At 36.8% G+C, this 21526-nt stretch overlaps 1 protein-coding gene across 3 annotated transcripts in view; it reads right to left on the reverse strand.

Moving 5' to 3' along the window:
• Positions 1 to 21526, reverse strand: part of LOC106670983 (myelin regulatory factor) — a 59560-nt gene that overhangs the window by 17011 nt on the left and 21023 nt on the right. The window contains exon 1 of one of the 3 annotated variants that reach the window (XM_024227395.1): positions 16004 to 16223. The exons of 1 other annotated variant lie outside the window; for it this stretch is intronic. In XM_024227395.1, coding sequence (XP_024083163.1) covers positions 16004 to 16073 — 70 coding nt within the window. In that variant the 5' untranslated portion in view covers positions 16074 to 16223. Of the gene's footprint in view, positions 1 to 16003; positions 16224 to 21526 lie in introns of those variants that run through there. One more of the 3 variants, XM_024227394.1, reaches the window with a different exon arrangement.

The raw sequence follows: 21526 nt of genomic DNA on the forward strand, positions 1-21526 counted from the left end.
TATATGAAAAATTACAAAAGCCAAAAGACGATGCCAGTAAAATCATATAAAAAGTAAAAAAAAATGATTTGAACTTGTTTTAATTATCCTTTAGAACTCTTAAAGAGGAATTTTTATGGAAAATAAAGAATAGATATTTTTGGGCGAGATTAGCCAGGGGCCATGTTTTGTTTTCCATTGTCTTGTTCCATTTAAAAATTCATGACCCTCTCGATTTTATCCAAATTCAAATTTATTACTATGATTGGAAAGCGGAGTATTTGCTGTTGCAGACTACGCAATGATTGAATGTCAGTATAAGTAAAAAAATAATGCTGAAATAAAAAAAGAGCTAAAAAGTTACATGATAGTTACACAAATTTAAAGATGCTATCAGTAAAGTAGGCTAAAAAAAATTGTTTTTGAAAAAATTAATTGCAATTCGTTTTATGTAAACTTTAGAGTCCATAAAGACAAATTTTTCTTTTTTTAAAGAAACTATTTGTGGGCTGGATCAGGCAGGGTCTGTGTTTTTTATCCGTTTGCTTGTTGTGCATACAAAAATTCATAACCCTCTGGATTTTATCCAAATTCAAATTTATTACAACCATTGGCAAGTGGAATATTTATTATTGTAGTGTCAACAATGTTTAGATTGAATGCCATTAAAAGTGAGAAAAATAATGACGAAATCAGCAAAAACACCTAAAACGTTAGATGAAAGTTACAAAAACCCAAAGATGCCATCAGTAAAGTAGACTTAAAAAATTGTTTTTGAAAAAAATCAATTGGGATTTGTTTTAAGTACACTTTAGAGTCCTTAAAGACGAACTTTTATTTTTAAAAAAGAAGCTATTTTTGGGCTGGATCAGGGGGTTTTCTCCATTGTCTTGTTCCATAACCCCTCTGGATTTTATCCAAATTCAAATTTATTACAACCATCAGAAAGTAGAATATTTATTATTGTAGACGATGTCAACCAAGATTAGATCGAATTCCATTAAAGTGAGAAAAATAATGATGAAATCAGCAAAAACACCTAAAACGTTATAGGAAAGTTACAAAAAACCAAAGACCCCATCAGTAAAGTAGGCTAAAAAAATTTGTTTTAAAAAATCCATTGGAATTCGTTTTAAGTACACTTTACAGTCCTTAAAGACGAATTTTTATTTTTTTAAAGAAACTATTTTTGGGCTGCATTACGCGGGGTCCATGTTTTTTCTCTGTTTTCTTGTTGCGCATACAAAAATTCATTAACCCCCCTCTGGATTTTATCCAAATTCAAATTCATTACAACCATTGGAAATTGGAATATTTATTATTGTATACTATGTCAACAATGTTTAGATGAATTTCATAATAAGTAAGAAAAATAATGATGAAATCAGCAAAAACATATAAAATATTGTATGAAAGTTACAATAACCTAAAGACGCCAAAGTAGACAAAAGTAGACTTTAAAAAAATTGTTTTTGAAAAAAAAACACAATTGGAATTCGTTTTAAGTTCACTTTAGAGTCCTTCAAGACGAATTTTTTATTAAAAAAATAAAGAAGCTATTTTTGTGCTGGATCAGGGGAATTCATAATTCCTTTGGATTTTTCCAAATTCAAAATTATTACACGAAAAGAAAAATATTTATTCGTTGAGACTATGCCAATAATGTTTAGATTTTACGCTAGTGTAAGTGAGAAAAATAAGTATCAATAAAAAGAACACCAAAGTTTCATTTTTTATGTGTAATCTAGTCTAAAACTAATCTAATGTTTCTGGTGGAGTAGTTTTAAAGGTGTCACAATTTTTGTGATTATCGAAAATAAAATCCAAGATTTGGAAGGTGAATATTTTGAGGGAAAAAAATACTAACTTTGTTTCTCGATTAAAAAAAAAAAAAAATTCAACTTATTTTGCTACGTCGCTTGGTCGCAAATTATGTACATATGTACTGTATTTTCAATAGCCAGCTCGAATTTGCTCGTCCCAATTATTGATTGTTTTCTTGTTTGTTCAAAGTAGCTTAAAATAAATGTTTTAGCAAGAAACAAAATTCAGATGAGTTTTTACACTCACAAAAAGGCTTAAAATTTCTCAAGGATCGATCCTGTCAACAAGTTCTAATTGCTCGTGCTACAAGCAAGCATGTCAATTGATGAGTGTGCAGTTGATGGTATTTGACATCTATATTGAGGTTGGTATAGCCAGAAACATGTCCAGGAAGAGGGCCAGAATCTGGAATTATTTTTCAAAATTTTGTTCTTAATGGGAGCCTTAACGTTAAGGTGACCTGGCCCAGATAGGCTACAATTGTTTAACAATCAACTCCTTTTGAACCCTCAAAGAACAAGCAGTGAATTAGCTAGGAATCTACCTGGATAAGTCTCAATGGTGTAGAAAAAATCTAGGCTTCTCGTACTAAAAGGTCATCCTAAGTTCTGACATGCCATCGAGACGGGCAACATCTACTAAAAATAAAGTGTAGATATTCCAAAACAAATTATTACCCATAGCTGTGCCCTGGTATGTTAGAAACCACCAACTTCACTGAGAGCTAAAAGTAGCACCTATTTCTTATCACACTGAAATTCAACCAAAATCTAGCCTCAATTAAGGTAGCAGCCCGCTATGAATTGGGGCGGAATGGACTGAAAAATGGAATATAACTGAATAAAGCTGTTACCGACTTTCAGGACGATAGATTCAGTTGTCTATTCTTCATAGTTAACACGACTTGCCGTCGTGATTAATAAAAAATGTCCAAAATTGGCTAATCGTAAAGGAGTCGCCTCTCACCGCATCACCCTCAACATCGTTAATGACCCTGAGTGAATTATTTACACTTAGTTGGGATGTTGTACGACCGGGGACCAGTATCCAGTCTACTGTGCATCTCCATTACTGTACCAGCTCATCATTTAGTTTAAGGCTTTTTACTAGATCCTGAAGCTTTGTTAAGGGCTCTAGTGTTTATCCTTCAAGCTGTCCTCTTACAGCAGTAGGCCATATTACATTATATTCCTTCCTAGAACTTCTGTTGTTTTGAGTCTATAGCCTCCGGAGTCTGCAGTGACCAGTCAGCGGTCCATCTTATTCTAGCCCTAGACATCCTAGGTTTAATAATTTTGCTGATTTTTGTGGTCATGTCATCCCAGAACCTTGAACTGATCCTTGTTACGTGAACAGGCCATGGTAGCCTGTCCCTGCATCAGTCCTTAAATTGTGGCTCTAGTGTCTCCCTGGTATGGTGTTAGATTCAGGACTTCAAGGACAGCAATGTGGTTCGTTCCCAGTGTCGTAGTCTACTAGTCTCTGAGAAGTATTCTCTAATCCTGCGTGTAGCTAGAATATCTTTGTACACCAAACACCCAACCCAAAAATCTAAACTGGGTTTAGTCCCTTGCTTTCCCTCAAATGACCTATACTAATGGAAATTTTTCGTTCTGTGATTTTATTTAGTCGCTGATTTCATCAACCTTTGGTCAAAGGATATTTCACTCAGCACAATAAGCTAAAGTACTTTTCTTGGTAAAGGGAACCACGATGGTTTTGTTATGGTTTATTGCCACCCCCTTCTTCTGGCACCGTGGTTGGTTATGTTGAGTCTCTTGAGTCTACCGTCAGGTCATCTCGATATCCCAGGCAATTATATCAGACAGCAATTTCAGATCAACTAAAAGACGCCACTCTGAGAAGTCGTATTAGCAGGTCATAGCACCTTCTAATTACGACTTTTTCCGATTGTTGCATACTTTCCCAAAAGGAAAGCCTCCATTTGGAAGAGGCTGTTAAAAAGCATCTTGATCAGTTTTGTCACTAATAAACCGAGTTTTACGAGCGCGGCATAATGGGATTGGCATACGGAAGGCAAGGTCAATAGAGAATTGGTTATGCTAGTCGCTTTTTTTCTCTTCAAATTTTTCATAATCCCGGATATAAGATCAACCTTAAATTGTGGAAAGAGTTAACTTTTAAAGTAATATTTTATTTATCTATTCGTTGACGTAGAAATATAATATTTTACCACTGCTTGCTTTGACAGTTATATTTATTTATCAAAACAAACTGCATCCATTAATCAGAGTTTTTTCTCCTTTGAAAACCGTCAACATTTCCGGCAAACATTTCCCTTTTTTTTGCCAAGGTATTAATAGCCTTTCCCCAAGCGATAATTGCGTTTTGTAAATGAAACGACATGTGCGAGATGGTCGACGGGCCGATTAGACACGGGCCTTGGCTCCCGTTCTCCTTAATGGGCCGATAACAGGTGAACCAGAACCAGAAGTTATGTTTGATCGATAACCGTTTAGGGGCCACCTCAAAATGGCCCTTATCGAAATATTTGCATAGCCGGGGTTTTTATTAGCCGACGACAACTGTTAACTTAGTTAATTTAGTGGCTTGGTCACGCTCGGCGAACTTGGAAAATCGGGACTTAAACGATTAACCGTTGAATTATTCATGTACTATTAATGCTTGTTTAAAAGTCATCCAATGGATGTGGTTTGTAAAATTTCTATACTATCGCATTCCAGTTTCAAGTGTAATTGTCTCGTTCAATAGCAGCCCCTTAAGGCTAGTATTGCTTATTACCACACCAATTATGATCTACAGTCAATCCAAATATCAATCCCTCGCTAAAAGTTACGCTTTAAGCTAAACCGTCGCAGGCCGGGGGATGGTGTGTGTTCATGCATGTCATGTGTCCAAGGGGTCAGTCCTTATAAACTTAGGCCACGACATTGACGGCTAGTTCAAGAGAGATGCTGCGTACACTTCAACTACCAGAAGGCAAGGTTACATTGAAGAATAACAAACCGTATCCTGAAGACATATCCATGTCTGATTTAATAATTACAGCTAAGATTTTCTGCGTGGCATGGTAAAAAGGATACTAGGATGTGGGGTTTGGGCTCCCCAGGCACTGCACCTTTCTGGCTTATCGTACCTTCCTAGTTCCTTATTTCAGTGCAATAGACTCGATCCTTCTTAGAATAAGGTCATTGACGGTCGCTGCTACAATTTGATTCCCTAAGTTTTTTTCGTTTGTTAAGTTAAATCTCCATTGAGCAGTTGCTTCGCATTCAAAGATGATATGAATGGCTGTTTCCTCCTCCTCATTACATAATCTGCAGATGGGATCATCGTTGTATATGCCCATGTTGAGTACACGTTTTCTCAGATACCAGAGACCGGTTAGTAGTTCTATCACTCCTCTGAGTTTAGCACTCCAGTTGCAGCAGTGATTTTGCGAGTCTTGGTGAGGGTTGTTTCATCAAAAGTTTACTATGCCTAGCACCGCTAGAGTTTATCCACTTCACCTTTTGTTTTCTTTGGATCCATTCTGCGATGGAGGATTGTATATTTGTTTTAGTTATCCCAAGTATAGGTTCAGGGCCTATGTATGGTCTTGCAGATATCAAAAATTCCCCTGTGCTTTGGTACCCAATATATCAATAGGCTGTTGTGTTTCCCCAGGTTTTGGAGTTTTTGGGTGCATTCACTGACCAATTTTGATGTGATTCTTTTACATGCTAATGCGTTAATGACTGCTTGGCTCTCATATCTTATGAGAATTTTTTTGCCAGTGCCTCTTTTAAGATTTTCCAGGGCACTAGCATTGATGGTATGTATTTCTGCTTGAAAGACCGAAGTGTACTTCCATAATGAGTTTGACTGATCATGTTTTGGGTTTGTACTGAAAAAGCCCGATCCGGTTCCTTTTTTGATTTGGGGCCATCTGCATACCATATCATTGTATCTGATGTATTTCGGCTTGTTAACTCTGCGCGCGGCATACGATTCGATGCACAATGCGGGCCCGACCATTCGGAGTGGACAAGCGGAGAGCGAGGCTGTTTTGGCCCTTTGGGGCTGGGACGCCTCTACACCAATGCTGCGGCGGTAACACTCTTCCGTCGTATGCAGAGGTGCGTCAGCTCTCATCTTGAGAATCAAAACGTCCGATAAGGCCGAATAGGCCAGGTGCGGACGTTAAAGATCTTCTAGTCTTGTGACGAAGAGTTCTCGGAAACTTCATGTTAATGCAGAACACCAGGAAAAGAAAAAGGCAATCCCACTACTACAACATCAGGAGGCGTCCGACCAAATATGATATGTATATGCAAAAAGGCAGTTTCATTATCACGAAGAGTACCGGCAACAACTTACGCGAGTTGGGCACTTGACATCGTACCATTATGCCGAGGTATCACCCCTCAAATCCATTTCGCTCGTCCTCTCCCACATCTTCCTGAACCGATGCTGCTCGAGGGTTCTTTGATGTGAACCTGTTAGCAGCGAGCTAGAGACAATCCTACTACAACCTCAAGCGTCTTGCCATCTTCCTGAACTCAATGAAGCTCCAGGCCTCTTCCTTATTTAATTTTCAATAAATTCATCTGCTAATGGAGAAAAACCTGATAACAGTTGTCAAGAGATAATCCCAATAATACAACCATAGGAAGCATCTAACCAAATATGATAAATATATGCAAAAAGGCGGTTTTAATCACGATGAGTACCAGCAGCAACGTCTACGAGTTGGGCCTACCGACGGCAGTTGAAATCGTACCATTACGCGGAGGCATCACCCCCCTCAAATCCACTATACCAGCAACCACTCCATCATCTTCCTGAACCTGATGCTGCTCGTGGGTTCTTCTAGGTATGTACTTAGAAACGTAGGAATTAGAATTCACTCAGGGAATTCATCGGTTAGTCGCGATAACCCTGTGAGCACGAAGAAGAGGCAATCCCACTACAACCTCAAGCGTCTTGTCATTTTCCTGAACTCGATGAAGGTCCATTCAAAGGTCAATTCATCTCCTCGCGGAGAAAAACCTGTTGACAGCTATCATAAACAATCCCGTTACTACAAGCTAAGGCGTCCAGCCAAATATAACATAGGAGACTGGGTACGTTTTAAGTTCTCGGCGAAACATGCTTCAAAATTTGATCTGCGGACACTTGAACCATGGCATGTCCTCTTCACAGACGAGTGCCGGGTTGGATTTATTTATTCATAACTTCATATACCATGAGGGGAATCATGTTACGTCATGCGTTTTCAATGTCAGTTATGGTATGAAATCAACGTCCATGCCCGAACCTGATAATCATACAGAATGGATTCTTCACTAAACTAAGGTACATCGAGCAAGTTCTTGATGGTTCGACCGCATGTAGCTCGAGTTGTCACCTATCACTTGGAGGATAAGTACAATGAATTTGCCAAGTTCTCCTGGGACATGAATCCTACAGAAAATGGGACTTCATAAAGAGGTTAGACTCGTTCGCCATGTCCAAAACGCGTTGGAAGAATGGGATTCTGTTTCAAAAGACGAAATCCGATCGCTTATCTATTGCCTATGAGAGTTGCTATCAAGAGAAAAACTAGATCATTTAGTTAATTTTTAATCCTAACAATTAATTATTTTCCGGTGTTTTGAATTTTCTTTCAAACCACCACCTTTATTCAGAGGTTTTGACAGACTCGTAATGCTTGATTTCAATTGCATCGGAACGTCCTTCAATTACTCCAAGGATATTTTTCCTTTCTCAATAACCAAAGCATAAACCCAAGCCAATTAAGTCTAATTATAATCATTTCTTATAATTATACGATACATCAATGTAGAAAAATTTATTGTTATTTTTATTTGAAAACTGTGTCCGAAAATGAGTCTTCTTTTAAATCATAAACCTTACATGATTAAATGTTTTAAAGTATGGTTCAGAATTCGGCTTTTTAAAGTTTTCACTAATGCCACTCTAGGTATTGCCGTACCGTGACTAATGTGTCCTTTGCTTGTTGGTTTTTTTAAAACCTTTTCTTAATGTTTTAGGTTTTTTTTTTTAAGACAAACGTTTTCAGCTGAGAATTAAGAGAAAGCTAGGAAGGCGATGTGGACCATTGTGCAATAGCTGACCTGTTCCGGCCAATTCGCTATTATGGACCAACGTCGTAAAAATCAAACATCTATTTTCATTTCGTTTTTATATTTAGTCCAAACCGGAGGCTTTACTTTTCTTTAATTTAAGTCCATAGGAATTGATTTTCACACTATTCTTGTTATGTGATCTCTTTGTAGACTTAATGGTTTTCGTGCCTTTTTAGTCCATAATTCCTCATTTAAGTTCTTGTTTGCGACTTGATCAATGGTAATCTTCTTCTACCCACTTTCTTGTCTTGCAATTGCTTAGCATTTTTTAACCTGTCATCCTAAACAGCTGTAAACAGAAATACACCTTTAAGAATTTTACTACAACTATTGAAACATTCACTTGTAAGGTCTTGGAGTCGAGGAGTCACATAGTATAAGTATGAATAGGTTTGACCTCTATCACTCAGGGTGAGATTACTGGGGCCACCTCAGTCGTCGTTGAGAGCTGGTTACTCAAAGATTGAAATGGACAGTGAGCAAGGAGCTGAATTTATATAGGTTAGGTCTAGGTCTATTATGAGTTATGATTCGACGTAAGACATTTTTTTTTTACATTTGGACACACAGTTGAGGAATACAAGAGGGAGGGATTGAGTAGGCATTGTACAGCCATTAACTTTTAAACTCTTTTCTTTAGCCTCCATGGTGAGACTAAAGAGAACGAATAATCTTTTTAGGCGGGCAGGATTGCAGTGTCATCATCAAATATGAAAATATACTCATTAGATTTCGTGGTCCGATTGAACAAATTCAATTAATTAATCTTTATGTAACGTATTGGTTGAGATAAAAAAGTCAGTGTCACGAGCGGGGTTCGAACCCACGACCTTCGGCAACATAAGCCTCGGCTCGAATAATAAGCTTTTCGAATTTTGAAAAATGGCAAAAAGGAGGGCAAATTCGAAGGGTTGTAGGTTGAGATGGGGAGTTGGTGACCTAGCGGATCGAAGACACGATAGCTCAAGTGGGTAGAGCAGCGGCGTATTGAGCCGAAGGTCGTTAGTTCGAATCTCGCTCGTGACACTAACTTTTTCATCTCAACCAATTCCTTACAGATTTATGAAAATATAATTGAAAAATTAGGCATGTCAATAGTAATCTGATAAAAGAAGGAACATACTACCTTAGGGGACTCCTGCCAGACAAGATAGATGGGTGAATGGGAAGGACTTTACTCAGAAGTAACGGTGTGTAAGGAAGGACTTTAGGATGAAGTAGTAGGCAGATTCAGACCTTAGACCTAAGAGATGTTTAGGTGAAGGGTAACATAGGTCCAAAACAACGAAGGGTTTTGATTTGGAAGGATTCTATAAGAGTTGGATGCTTTGGTTAAGCACCGTATTTTGATTAAGTCCATTTTGGCTTGAGGAATGTGTCGTAGATTAGTCTTTGGTTATTGAGGCAAAATTTTAATCATCCGTCTATGAGTCGAGCTAGAAGTTTGTATTGTCTATTAAGTTCTAAGTAGAGAACGCAGTTGAGGAATACAGGTGGAAGGATTGCCCGTTGTAGTGAGAATGTCATGTACTGACATTCATTTTTATTCCCCATTTTTTTAACCGTGGCTCAAGGACAGTACGGTGAAACTGTAGCGAAAGACAGAACTGGAGTATCACGTAAGCAGTATATTTTAGGTAAAGGATAGGACCAATGATGAGACTCTTCCTCGGATAGAATGGTTGGGAGTGGGATGAACGGTTACCCAGAAGAAATGGATGGGAAGGTAGGGCTTTAAGACGAGGTAGTATGTAGTGAAGATGCCTTTGTGTTTACAGAATCCCAGCATGCCAGATCCAATCGCTTGCGCAACTGCAAAAATGTCAGCCGGGCTTTGTTTCTTTTCAAGGGAGGTGGACATAACGTTTCATAGGGTGAGACTGTAAAAAACGAACGGCAAAAAAAAAAGATCGTCTGCCTTTGTGAAAAGGAAAGGATTAAGATGAGTAGAGATATCAGTATTTAGTAGCAAGTAAAAGATAGAACTAGGTACCATGGGTGACTCTTGGACGGACGAGATGGTTAATTGAGAAGAACCTTTACTCAGAAGTAACAATTGGAAAGGTAAGACTTAAGGTTGAGGTAGGTAGGGGGATGGATGCCTTTCAGTTTACTCAGCATGCCAGACCCAATCGAATGCTTGAGCAACGTCAGACATCCGGGCAGTTCAGCATGTTTTGAAGGAGGAGACGATAATATCGGCAACGCCGGAGCATTGATGAACTATAGGCTTTTGAGGACTACCAGGAAGTGATCAAAATGGAATGATCTAAGGGATGTGAAGGTCAGGGTGAAGGGTAAATTGGGCACACATAAAGAAGCATTTTTAATAACAGCAGGTTTTGGGTTTGATGCTTTGATCAGATTCCTCTACTCCTTGGCTTGAGTGGTCGGTTAATTGATCAATTCGGAGAAGTAGAATAAAAAGGTGGATGAGTTGGGCTAAACTACCTAGAATTTGCCGGCGATGTCTAGTATCGAAAGGAATACAGTTTCAAGGAATAGTTGAAGATGTGACAAGAGAACGCCTCGCAGTCTTACAATGAATACTTCCAGATGGAAACTACATCACAGAACACCTAAGATGAAACAACATTACAGAAGAAAGAGAGGAAGAACTAAACTTGGGCATAAAATAAGCATTCCATTTCTAAAACAGAAAGAAGGTAGCCTGGGAGAAATTGTTAAGTAATAAGCACATCTTTAGGTCTGATGTTCTTCTGAACACCAGACTAAGGGACACAAGGGTACTGTTGGTACTTACGCTATGGACTATGCACAGGAAACCAAAGAAACTGCACGTAACGAACCTGGAGCGTATGTACTAGGCATAGTCAGGAAAATCCGCAAAAGAACCGTGTGGGTGAGTTAGCGACTTGATTAAAGAATCACAATAGTGGCAGTAAGAAAGAATTGGGCTGGCCGTATTACCGTACTGTCAAAAGATGGTCTAAAAGAATTATTGAATGAACAAGAGACTGCAAATACACTACAACTTGTAAAGATGAAGAAGCTGTGCAGCTCGAGGCAGGAAAGAGTGGAAGAGAAAGTCCACAGTACTGAGTGTGGTACAAAGAAGCGGTGTGCAGTGCTGTATTGTGAAATTTAAGCCTGTTGCTTAATTTTTAATAAGCAATCTCAAATAAGCCACAACGGCTAAAGGTTAGTATTATGGTCTGCGGTGTGATGGACCTGAAATTGGGTCGTCAACAATCGTTTTGTTCTGTCAAAAGCGTTTTGGAATTTAGCCGAAAGAAGAAAGGACCGACGTTTATAAAGATCGACCGGATCAATAAAAACCCAGACGTCACCATTCCTTCAAAATGAAACTTGAATTCACAAAAATGGCACAGACCCAAAACTGAAGATGGCCTAAACGCGACTAACTCAGTGAGGATAGGCAAATGACCAGTACCGACCAAACTATACATCCCAACTTGGGCCATCAATTAAACTTAGATTAATGACTTTTTAGCAAAAAGCCTACAGCTAAAATAATATTTAAGAAGATTTTCATCGGGTAAAAAAATGTCTGTTTAAAAAGTAAGTGAAAATGAGGAGTAAGTCACGGATGAGGTTTGGTGCCAGAACTCTTCTCGATGTACAATACGTTAACTCGTTTCTGACAGAACGAATTTCATATAATATTATTAAATCCATTATGTTTAGTGGTATAATTGACCAAATTACTTCTTTTAATTAATTATTCTTTTTATGTAGGCCTTGGTTGAGACAAGCGGGATTCGAACCCTCGACCTTCGGCTCAATACACCGCTGCTCTAACCACTTGAGCTATCGTGACTTACATCCATTCGGACGCCAACTCCCCATCTCCACCTAAAACTTTTAGAATTTTTCCTCTTTCTTTGTCATTTTTCAAATATTATTGTACGCTTCCTAACTACTTCTTATTACCGTAAATCCTATCAACCGACTGATGTTTCAGAGCAAGGTGCGGCAACGGGTTTCGGAAGTCAGACCTACACAAGCCAGAGTCGCACAAGGGAGCATTGTCGGTCCCATCCTTTATACTGACCTACCTATACACACTCTGGGAGATAGAGTCACCTTCTCTATCTAGGGAGTGCGCGGGAGACCGGCTGATGTATTTCGGCTTAGTTAGCCCTTTGCGCGCGGCATTTGGTGTGATGCTCAATGCAGACCCGACCACTCGGAATGGACAAGCGGGGAGCGAGGTTGTCTTGGCCCTTCGGGGCTGAGCTGCCTCTACACCAATGCTGCGGCAGTAACACCATCCTGTCGTAAGAGGAGGTGCGTCAGCTCTCATCTTGAAAATCAAAACGTCCGATAAGGCCGAATAAGCTAGGTGCGGACGTTAAAGATCCTCATTGCCCTTTTTAGGACGACCGAGTATACGGGAATGTACTGACCTACCTATACACTCTAATGACATCATCACCACTTACACAATACCACGCACCACTACCTCTTTGTCGAATCCTATCCGAGCTACTTTTAACATCCAATCCTTGAGGTTATGGAAGAATGGTGCAGTGGAGGACTGAATAAAGAACAATGCGCTCATTGAAAAAATAGTCTTGCCCTCCAATGCACATCAACAATAAAGTCCATACTTAGTGCTACCATCAACACTAAAATAACCTTATACTTTACTGCGACCACTTTGGACGGTGTGAACTGTGGGGTTCTGCTATGTCATCCAAGATCCAGGGAATCCAACCATCGAATGAAAAGCCCTCAGATTCTTCGTCAAAGATTCTTAACACGCCACCTAACCTCATTATCCACAACCTTTTGTCAACTGATCCGTTCCCGATTCCAAAAATTTCACTATACATTCCCACCCTGAGAACCCGCCACTTCGCCTTAATCGACGATGGTCTTGAGACCTCCTTGCCCTTTTGTCCCTCACACTGCCATTGGCAGATTCCTCATGGCATGTGCTCTTCAGATGTCATTAGTGTTACTACAGTGACCGTGTAAAAAAAGGTACAAATAAAATAATAATAAAAAATAATGTATAGTCCTTGACACTGACATAAAGAAACTCATCATTTTCATGAAAGATTTTTATAATCAACGTCATTGCATAAAAAGATAATTATGAAGATTATTCGCACTGGTCTATAATTAATGTTCTGCACGGATTAGAATCCAGCGAGGTGAAAACTTCCCGTAATTGATCTAAAAGGCCAAAAGAACACAGCTGTAAATGGAAAAAAACAACAACAGGTAACCGGTATAATAGCTTAGATCCGCTGCACATGTTATTCAAAAGAGTAAATAGAAAATAACTTTTTCTATGGTAAGTACGGGCTTTTTGATCGCGAGAAATAAAGATATTTTCCATTATCTCATCAGGTCCTCCTGGGGGGGATTTTGGATTTTGTTTCATTTGACAACTCTAATTTTCAAAATGGGGCCTCGTCACGAACTTTTTCGCCGAGAGCTTTCAAGATGTCCGACTTATCGATTCGAACGAAAATAAATTGCAGGTCTTTTACGCAGTTCCTTATGTTTTCACTATGTACAAACAATATCGGACATAGTTTCTGTTAAAATTTGACATTTTTCCCCCCAAAAGCCTTGTTCTCGTAAAGATAAAAATTCCAGCCACTATTTTGAATGCCGTATTAAAAAAAAAAATAAATAAATAAACTGTGATTATGAATAAAAAAACTAATTGAGTGATTACATCAAGGATGAGAGCTGTGCAAACATATGATAAAATATTCAAGGAGTGAAGAATGAAGCAGCATAGTTTTGATGTTGTCATAATTTTTTTTTTTAAATAAAAAAACATGTATTTAAAAAAATTGCATATTTATTCTCCTAGACAAATTAATGTTGAATTTTATTATTGAATAAAATTAGTGCAATTTATAAGTATTTTCTGCGCATTGTAATAAATCAGTTAATTTCAAAGGAAACGAGATATGAATATTTTTTCTACCAACAAGTTCGAATATATTAAGTTATAATAAATAGAAATATTTTATTATTATGATTGACATTTTAAAAATATCTTATAAATATTTTTTTCAAATAATAAAAAATAAGGATCTTTTCTGTTCGAATCGAGTTTGATTTCTCCAAGAATTATTAATTCCCAGGCGGCTTATTTCGCAAGGATATTATTAAACAAATTTTAAATTATATACATTTTAGATTTTCCCTAGTCATATTTTATTTAAAAAATAATAATAACAATTCGTGATGTAGCACGTAGTAACTTCAACGCCTTAGAGGACGAAGTTCGATTAGGTTTATCCCCAATTGAATTTTAAAGAACCTTCAAAAGCCGTGCTTATAATAATAATATAATAAAAAATATAGCCGATTAATCAATTATAATTTATTTAAGAAAAAAGAGTGAAAATGTAAGAAAAGCACTTAAATCAAAGAAACCACTGCGCTTGCTCCTGACGTTGGGCTCGATTGGCTGAGAAAAACCGCAAACCCGATATAAATAATGGTGTACACTGTAAAACCAATAAACAAAATATTGTACACCGATTTTGTTTGCATCAGTCTAAAAGAAAATATAAAAAAATAAGTAGGTTTTGAAAAATAAATCAATGAAATTTGACCCCCCCCCCAGGAAAAAAATAAATTGATTTATATATTGATAATATTTTTTTTATTAATCTTTAATCCTTTCCGGATATTTTGGAATAAATCAATTCAAAATAGATGACCGAAAACATAAACAATAATATTTTGACAAGTTCGAGTATGGCGTTTCAGTACTTCCAACGTAACTCACCCCACACTCGTAAATAATTTTCTTAAAATTACGTTTTATTGAATAATTTTAAATTAATAATCAATAAAATTAATTCAGAAACACAACTAAATATCGTATTTTTTTAGTAAAGTGACTCAAGAGAAGAGATTTCATCTTGGCCATTTACAACGAAATAATTCTTATTTTTTAAAAATTTTAAAATCGCTCAAAAATTCAAATACAAATCGAACGAAAGACGATGCTTTTATATGATTTCACGGATCAGAAATGCCGATAGAAAAAAAGTTTAAAATTCTGACCTATGCCCAATGGGGATTGACAGGATTTCGATTATGATCGGAAAAAGATCTTATCACCAAGGATTTGATTAAATTAAGTTTAAATATTCGTGTTTTTACTTTCTTTCTTGATCTTTCAGTATTTTTCAATCTGCAGACATTTGAGCGTCTCGATCTGTTATTGTTTTTAAATGAAAACTAAGTCGATATCCTAAAAGCTGCCTCTCGTACATCAGATAATACAGATAAAACATAAATAATAAAATAACCAGAAACTTATAAGTCTGATCAGATTCACTCCCCCAGAGAACTATATTCCTCGGGGCGGGGGGTTGAACCTACTCCATTCTCGCTAATAAGTTCTTTTTACTCTCCATACGTCAGACAGACCCCAGAGTACTCGATTCTCCTCGAGGCGGGGTTGAACCCACAGCATTCTCGCTAATAAGTTCTTTCTACTCTCCATACCTCAGACAGACCCCAGTACTCATTATTCCTCGGGGCGGGGTAAAACCACCCTTTCCTTTCACGCTAATAAATTACAATCATTCCAATACATTATCACAAACTCAGCGCAAAATATGTAATACATAGTTTGATTTTTTTGAGTAAATTCCTGAGTAAAGAGAGGACAATTTTGAAAAAAATGACGAAGGGAGAATTTTTTTTAAACGTTCTAATTAAAAAACAAAAAATTAATCTTTGCAAACTTCAACCAATTTGAAAGCTTCAAAGGACAGTCTAGACAAGTAAGCATCGACTTACAAAAAAATAACAGGATGGTCAGGATAAAAAAAAACTTTAAAAATGTTTTTTAGAATCTGGCCAAGCTTTCATGGAGGAAAACTAAGAAAATTTAAACGTTAGAATGCAATTTGAAATATTTTTAAAAAAATGTAACCATTCCAAGCCAACATCGTACATTAAACGGACGTAAATATTTTATTAAATTTGGTCGAAAGGTTGAGAAGGTAAAGATAATAAAAGTGGATAAAGTGTGATAAATGAATAATGAATTAAAAAAGGTGCGTAAATAAAAAGCATAAAATGAAGGTAGAAGGTGCGAATGAAGTTTCCACCTTGATGATGCTGCTGACCGTGCTGAGAGTTGGTCTGCGATTGTTCTTCGATACTCCAAGTGTACTCCATTCCTGTTTGTTCCACCCCCGCAGGGACGTAAATCAAAACATTTGTCTTATGAAAAATCGGTTCGAACCGTGATCTAATGTCGAGTGAACATCCCGCCCGATACGGCTATTAATAAGCGCATAAAATACATAAACAGACGCACCCGAGGGAGTGGACAAAGAATAACTAGGGGGATGATCTGAAGTGGAGGCCTCGGCGCGAGGGTCGGTGGGGGTTGCGCCCTGTCCAATAGAATACTTGGGCCATTTCCCCAAAATGGCGTCCCTTTAGCCCTTGTGACGTGCTCCCACCGGTTTTGCCCTCGGGTTTCGTGGAGAAAATAGATCGATACATAGAAAATAGACCGGAGATTGCCACCCCGGGCTGTATTGCACAATATCACTACATAACAGGAAAACATGGGCGAATTAGACGCATGAAGCTGAAACGGCCTGTTTTGCCCATAGGGTCAATAAAAAGTCAATTAAAAAGAGCCCTTCAAAACAGTCTAGGTCGAAGCCCCCTCAACACAAAACACAGTTCAAACCGTTCACAAAGATTTCAAACTTAACAAGATGTGTCCTACTTAACTGAAAGTGTCATTCCTCGGCTCCATATAGAGAGCGTGTAGAAATAGCACCCGATACGAGAATGCTGCTTAAGCAAGGTAGAGAGAATTTAGGACACTTAGTACGATTTTTGGAGGTCCATTTTATACAGTACTGATAGATATCTCGTATTGTGGATATTGAGAATGAATGGATTTATTAGCGCGAGTGTGTGGTGTGATGGGCCAATGGTAGAATATTGGGTATATCACCATCACTTTGAAATCAACCAACAACCTAGTGCATCCAAGGCAAGAAAATTGTGAAGTTAAATTTTAAAGATTTAATTATTAAAGGATAAAGGAAATCAGTAAGAATATGATTGCACCTAGGTAGAGAGAGTGAATGCATTTATTAGCGCGAATGTGTGGTATAAGAGGGCCAAAGGATTAATACTGAGTATCCCACCAACCATTTCTGAAATAGTGATAAAATAAAAGTAAAAATACAAAATAATATAACCAGAAAGATGATTTGTGAAATATTTTGACATTTCTCCTGTTTTTGTTAATGTCAATTTGGAATCAACCAGTACAACCTAATGCATCCAATGCAAGAAAATTGCCAAGTTTATTTTTAATGTAAATTTTTTTTAAAGCTAATAAAGAAAAGCAGTAAGAACATGATTGCACCTACGTATTGAGAGTGAATGCATTTATTAGCGCGAGTGTGTTGTGTTAGAGGGACAAAGGTTTAATAATGAGTACCCCATCAAGCATTTCAGAAATAGAGATGACATAAAAATAAAATACAAAATAATATAACCAGAAAGATGATTTGTAAAATATTTTGACATTTCTCCTGTTTTTGGAACGTCAATTTGAAATCGACCAACAACATCATGCATCCAACGCAAAATAATTGAGAAGCTAAATTTTAAAGGAAGTAAAGGAACGCAGTAAGAACATGAATGCACTACGTATTCAGAGTGAATGCATGTATTAGCGCGAGTGTGTTGTGTTAGAGGGACAAAGGTTTAATAATGAGTACCCCATCAACCATTTCAGAAATAGAGATGAAATAAAAGTAAAAATACACAATAATATAACCAGAAAGATGATTTGTGAAATATTTTGACATTTCTACTGTTTTCGGCAACGTCAATTTGAAATTGATCAACAACATCATGCATCCAACGCAAAATAATTGAGAAGTTAAATTTTTTCAGGAAGTAAAGGAACGCAGTAAGAACATGAATGCACTACGTATTCAGAGTGAATGCATTTATTAGCGCGAGTGTGTGGTGTGAGAGGGCTGATGGTGGAATATTGAGTACCCCACAAACCCTTTAATTAATAAACAAAGAGTTGAAAAAATGTAAAACTTCAAAACAATATTATATGGGAGATATTTTGACACTTCCACTGTTTTTGTTAATTATTCAGAAATCGTGAGATGCGGTCTGGTGTGATGTAGGTTTCAGAAAAACATTTTCTTTATCGTGCCAACGTTTCGATCTTTATTGAGATCATCTTCAGGGCTCAAAGTGTTTGTCTTCTGTGAAATTGTGCCATTCTTGCGTGTTGTGTTGAGAGTGCCCACTGAAGATGGCACAATTACACAGAAGACAAACACTTTGAGCCCTGAAGATGATCTCAATAAAGATCGAAACGTTGGCACGATAAAGAAAATGTTTTTCTGAAACCTACATCACACCAGACCGCATCTCACGATTTCTAAATAAATATCGATTAACGGTCACTAATCACCACACATGTTTTTGTTAAGTTGAATTTAAAAATGACTAACAACCTACTGCACTCAACACAAGAAAATTGTGAAGTTAAATTTTAAATTTAATGAATTTTAAAGTTAATAAAGGAGAGCAGTAAGAACATTTATTTACCTACATACATACCTACGTATTGAGAGTGAATGCATTTATTAGCGCGAGTGTGTAGTATGAGAAGGCCAAAGGAGGAATATTCAGTACCCCATAAACCCTTTAAGAAAGCAACAAAGGGGTGAAAAAAATGTAAAAACACGAAGTAACAACAAAATTATATTATATGTGAAATATTTTGACATTTCCACTGTTTTTATTAAGTTTAATTTCAAAATGACTAACAACCTACTGCACCCAATGCAAGAAAATTGTGAAGTTGAATTGTAAATTAATAAAGGAAAGCAGTAAGAACATTTATTTACCTACATACATACCTACAACCTACTGCACCCAACGTATTCATAGTGAATGCATTTATTAGCGCGAGTGTGTGGTGTGAGAAGGCCGATGGTGGAATACTGAATACCCCATAAACCCTTTAAGAAATAAACAAAGAGGTAAAAAATGTAAAAATAATATTATATGCGCAATATTTTGACATTTTCACTGTTTTTGTTAACGTGAATTTCAAATCGACCAATACAACGTAGTGCATCCAACACAAGAAAATTATGAAGTTAAATTTGAATGTAATAAATTTCATGGATCATTTCAGCCCTCCACGCTTGCAGTTTCTAGATATAGTTAGAACTCGATATTCCTCAATCACCCTTTACACAAAATCAAAATTAGGGTATATGGGGGGGGGGTAACAAAAACAAAAATAGAATTCTCCATATCAAAATGGATTAAAAAAAAGCATCAGTGGATAAACTGTACAGGTACTCGTAACGTTATGGCAAAACTCATCAAGACTTGCAAATTCACTGCTAACCTTAGAGTGATAGGACTACCGGCCACTGGCATCTGAAAGAAAATGTACACTACAAACCCTATTTTTATGTTATGCAATGAACAGGAAGAAACATATCATCTTCGAGTGCGAAGCAACCTCTCAATGGAGACATAACCAGATTCAAAGAAAACCCTGGAAAAGGAATAATAGCAATGACCGTCTAGTTACCTAGTACTTCTTAGGAGAAGGATCGAGGGGATTGCACTGAACTAAAGAACTAGGAAAGTACAATAAACCAAAAAGCTAATGCATAGGAACCAAAACCACTTCCCCATATCCATCATCATCATAACCCACTTTCCTACGAAATAAATAACAAACGTACTACTTAGCTTGTGAACCCTGGGAAAGGAATAGTAGCAATGACTACCTAGTAACCTAGTACTTCTTAGGAGAAGGATCGAGTCGATTGCACTGAACTAAGGAACTAGGAAAGTACAATAAACCAAAAAGCTAATGCATAGGAACCAAAACCACTTCTTCGTATCCAGCATCATCATCATAACTCAATTTCATACGAAATAAATAACAAACATACTACTTAGCCTGTGAACCTTGGGCAAGGAATAGAAGCAATGACAGTCCAGTGACCTAGTCTTCTTAGGAGAAGGATCAAGTCGATTGCAACGAACTAAGGAACTAGGAAAATACAATAAACCAAAAAATAATGCCTAGGAACCAAAACCAATTCCTAGTATCCATCATCATCATAACTCACTTTCATACGAAATACTTAGTCTGTGATAAATGCATCATTTCTATTGTAAGTTAATTATTATTAACTTATTAAAACCTATTAAATTATGATATAACAACACTGAATATTTATAATTTAATGCTGATTTATGTTTTAAATATTATTATGTTGATTTAATGGCAAAACAAGTTCAGATGTTTACATTTAAGATGTTAGATTCGGTTCACGGAATAAAAACATGAGCAATGACTGAGAAAACGCAGGACTGTCATTGTTCGACAGGCGATGTTGATAAGAAAAAAGTGATTAAGTTCGGAGGAAAAAAAAGTCTGATAAAATTTGTCTGACGTCTTTTGATTACGGGGGCCGGTTCTGTCGATTTTCTGATATAAGATTCGAATTTTAATTTAAAACTTGGGATAAAAATGAGAGACATTTCGTGCACTCTTGGATTGTTCACGTTCTCCTCGTATTCCAGGGGGGGGAGGTGGAAAGTATTTTGAGACAACCTTCGTGCAAGCTTTACGGACGAACATCCCCCCAGGGGCAGTCATTCGTATCCGAACATTTTACCATCCACTGCAGAAAAGATTTTAGTTAAAATTGATCAAAATTTTATGCTAATTCTCGCAATTCCAAGGTGATGACATAAAACGACCTATTAAATCGATAAAACAATCGTAAACTTCCTAGAAAATAAGCAGGGTTGCCTAGATATTACCCGTCAATTTTTTTAATTATTACTTATTACTTGTTATCTTGTTATTACTCTTCTTTTCTTCAGCTGATTTTCGTTTATTTTGGGCACATTGATATTAATTTTTTCTAGACTTTTTGATCTTTATATTCTACAAATATGCATATGTTCTTTTTGTAACGGAATATTAACTTATTATTTATGATAGACTATTAAAACCATTCCGTTGTGATATTAAGGAAAAATAATTAGGAAGAAAAGTTGCAGCGGAATTGATAAAAATTTGTTCAAAAATAAATTCAATTGGTGTCACAAAATTTCTTTGGAAAAGGTTCAATTTAAATAGACGAAATTTTCATTTTGTTTATAAAATGTTCGATTGATTTGCCAACAGCTTAATTTAGTTTAAAGAAATTGTAATTCGTTTGAAAAAAGGTCAGTTTGACTTGTTAAAAATTCCTTGATTTTCCAAATGACTCGAGTAATATTTTCTGTTTAAAAAAATTTAATTTAATTTCTAAAAGCTCGGTTTGGTTTGACAGAAGTCCAATTTACTGAAAAAAGTTTAATTTCTATTGACAAAAATTTAGATTGGTTTGGAAATAATTCAGTTTGATTTGAAAAACCTGAATTTGAGTAGAAAAAAGTTAGTTTTGTTTTGGTAAATGTCCATTTTGGTTAGTTAAGGTAGATTTCGCATTTTGAAAAAAGGCCAAAAAGGAGGGAAAATTCGAAGGGTTTTAGGTTGAGATGGGGAGTTGGTATCCGATGGGACCGAAGTCACGATAGTT

The sequence above is a fragment of the Cimex lectularius genome, unplaced genomic scaffold, assembly GCF_000648675.2.
Source record: "Cimex lectularius strain Harlan isolate CLEC.00 unplaced genomic scaffold, Clec_2.1 scaffold206, whole genome shotgun sequence".
Classification (NCBI taxonomy): Eukaryota; Metazoa; Arthropoda; class Insecta; order Hemiptera; family Cimicidae; genus Cimex; species Cimex lectularius.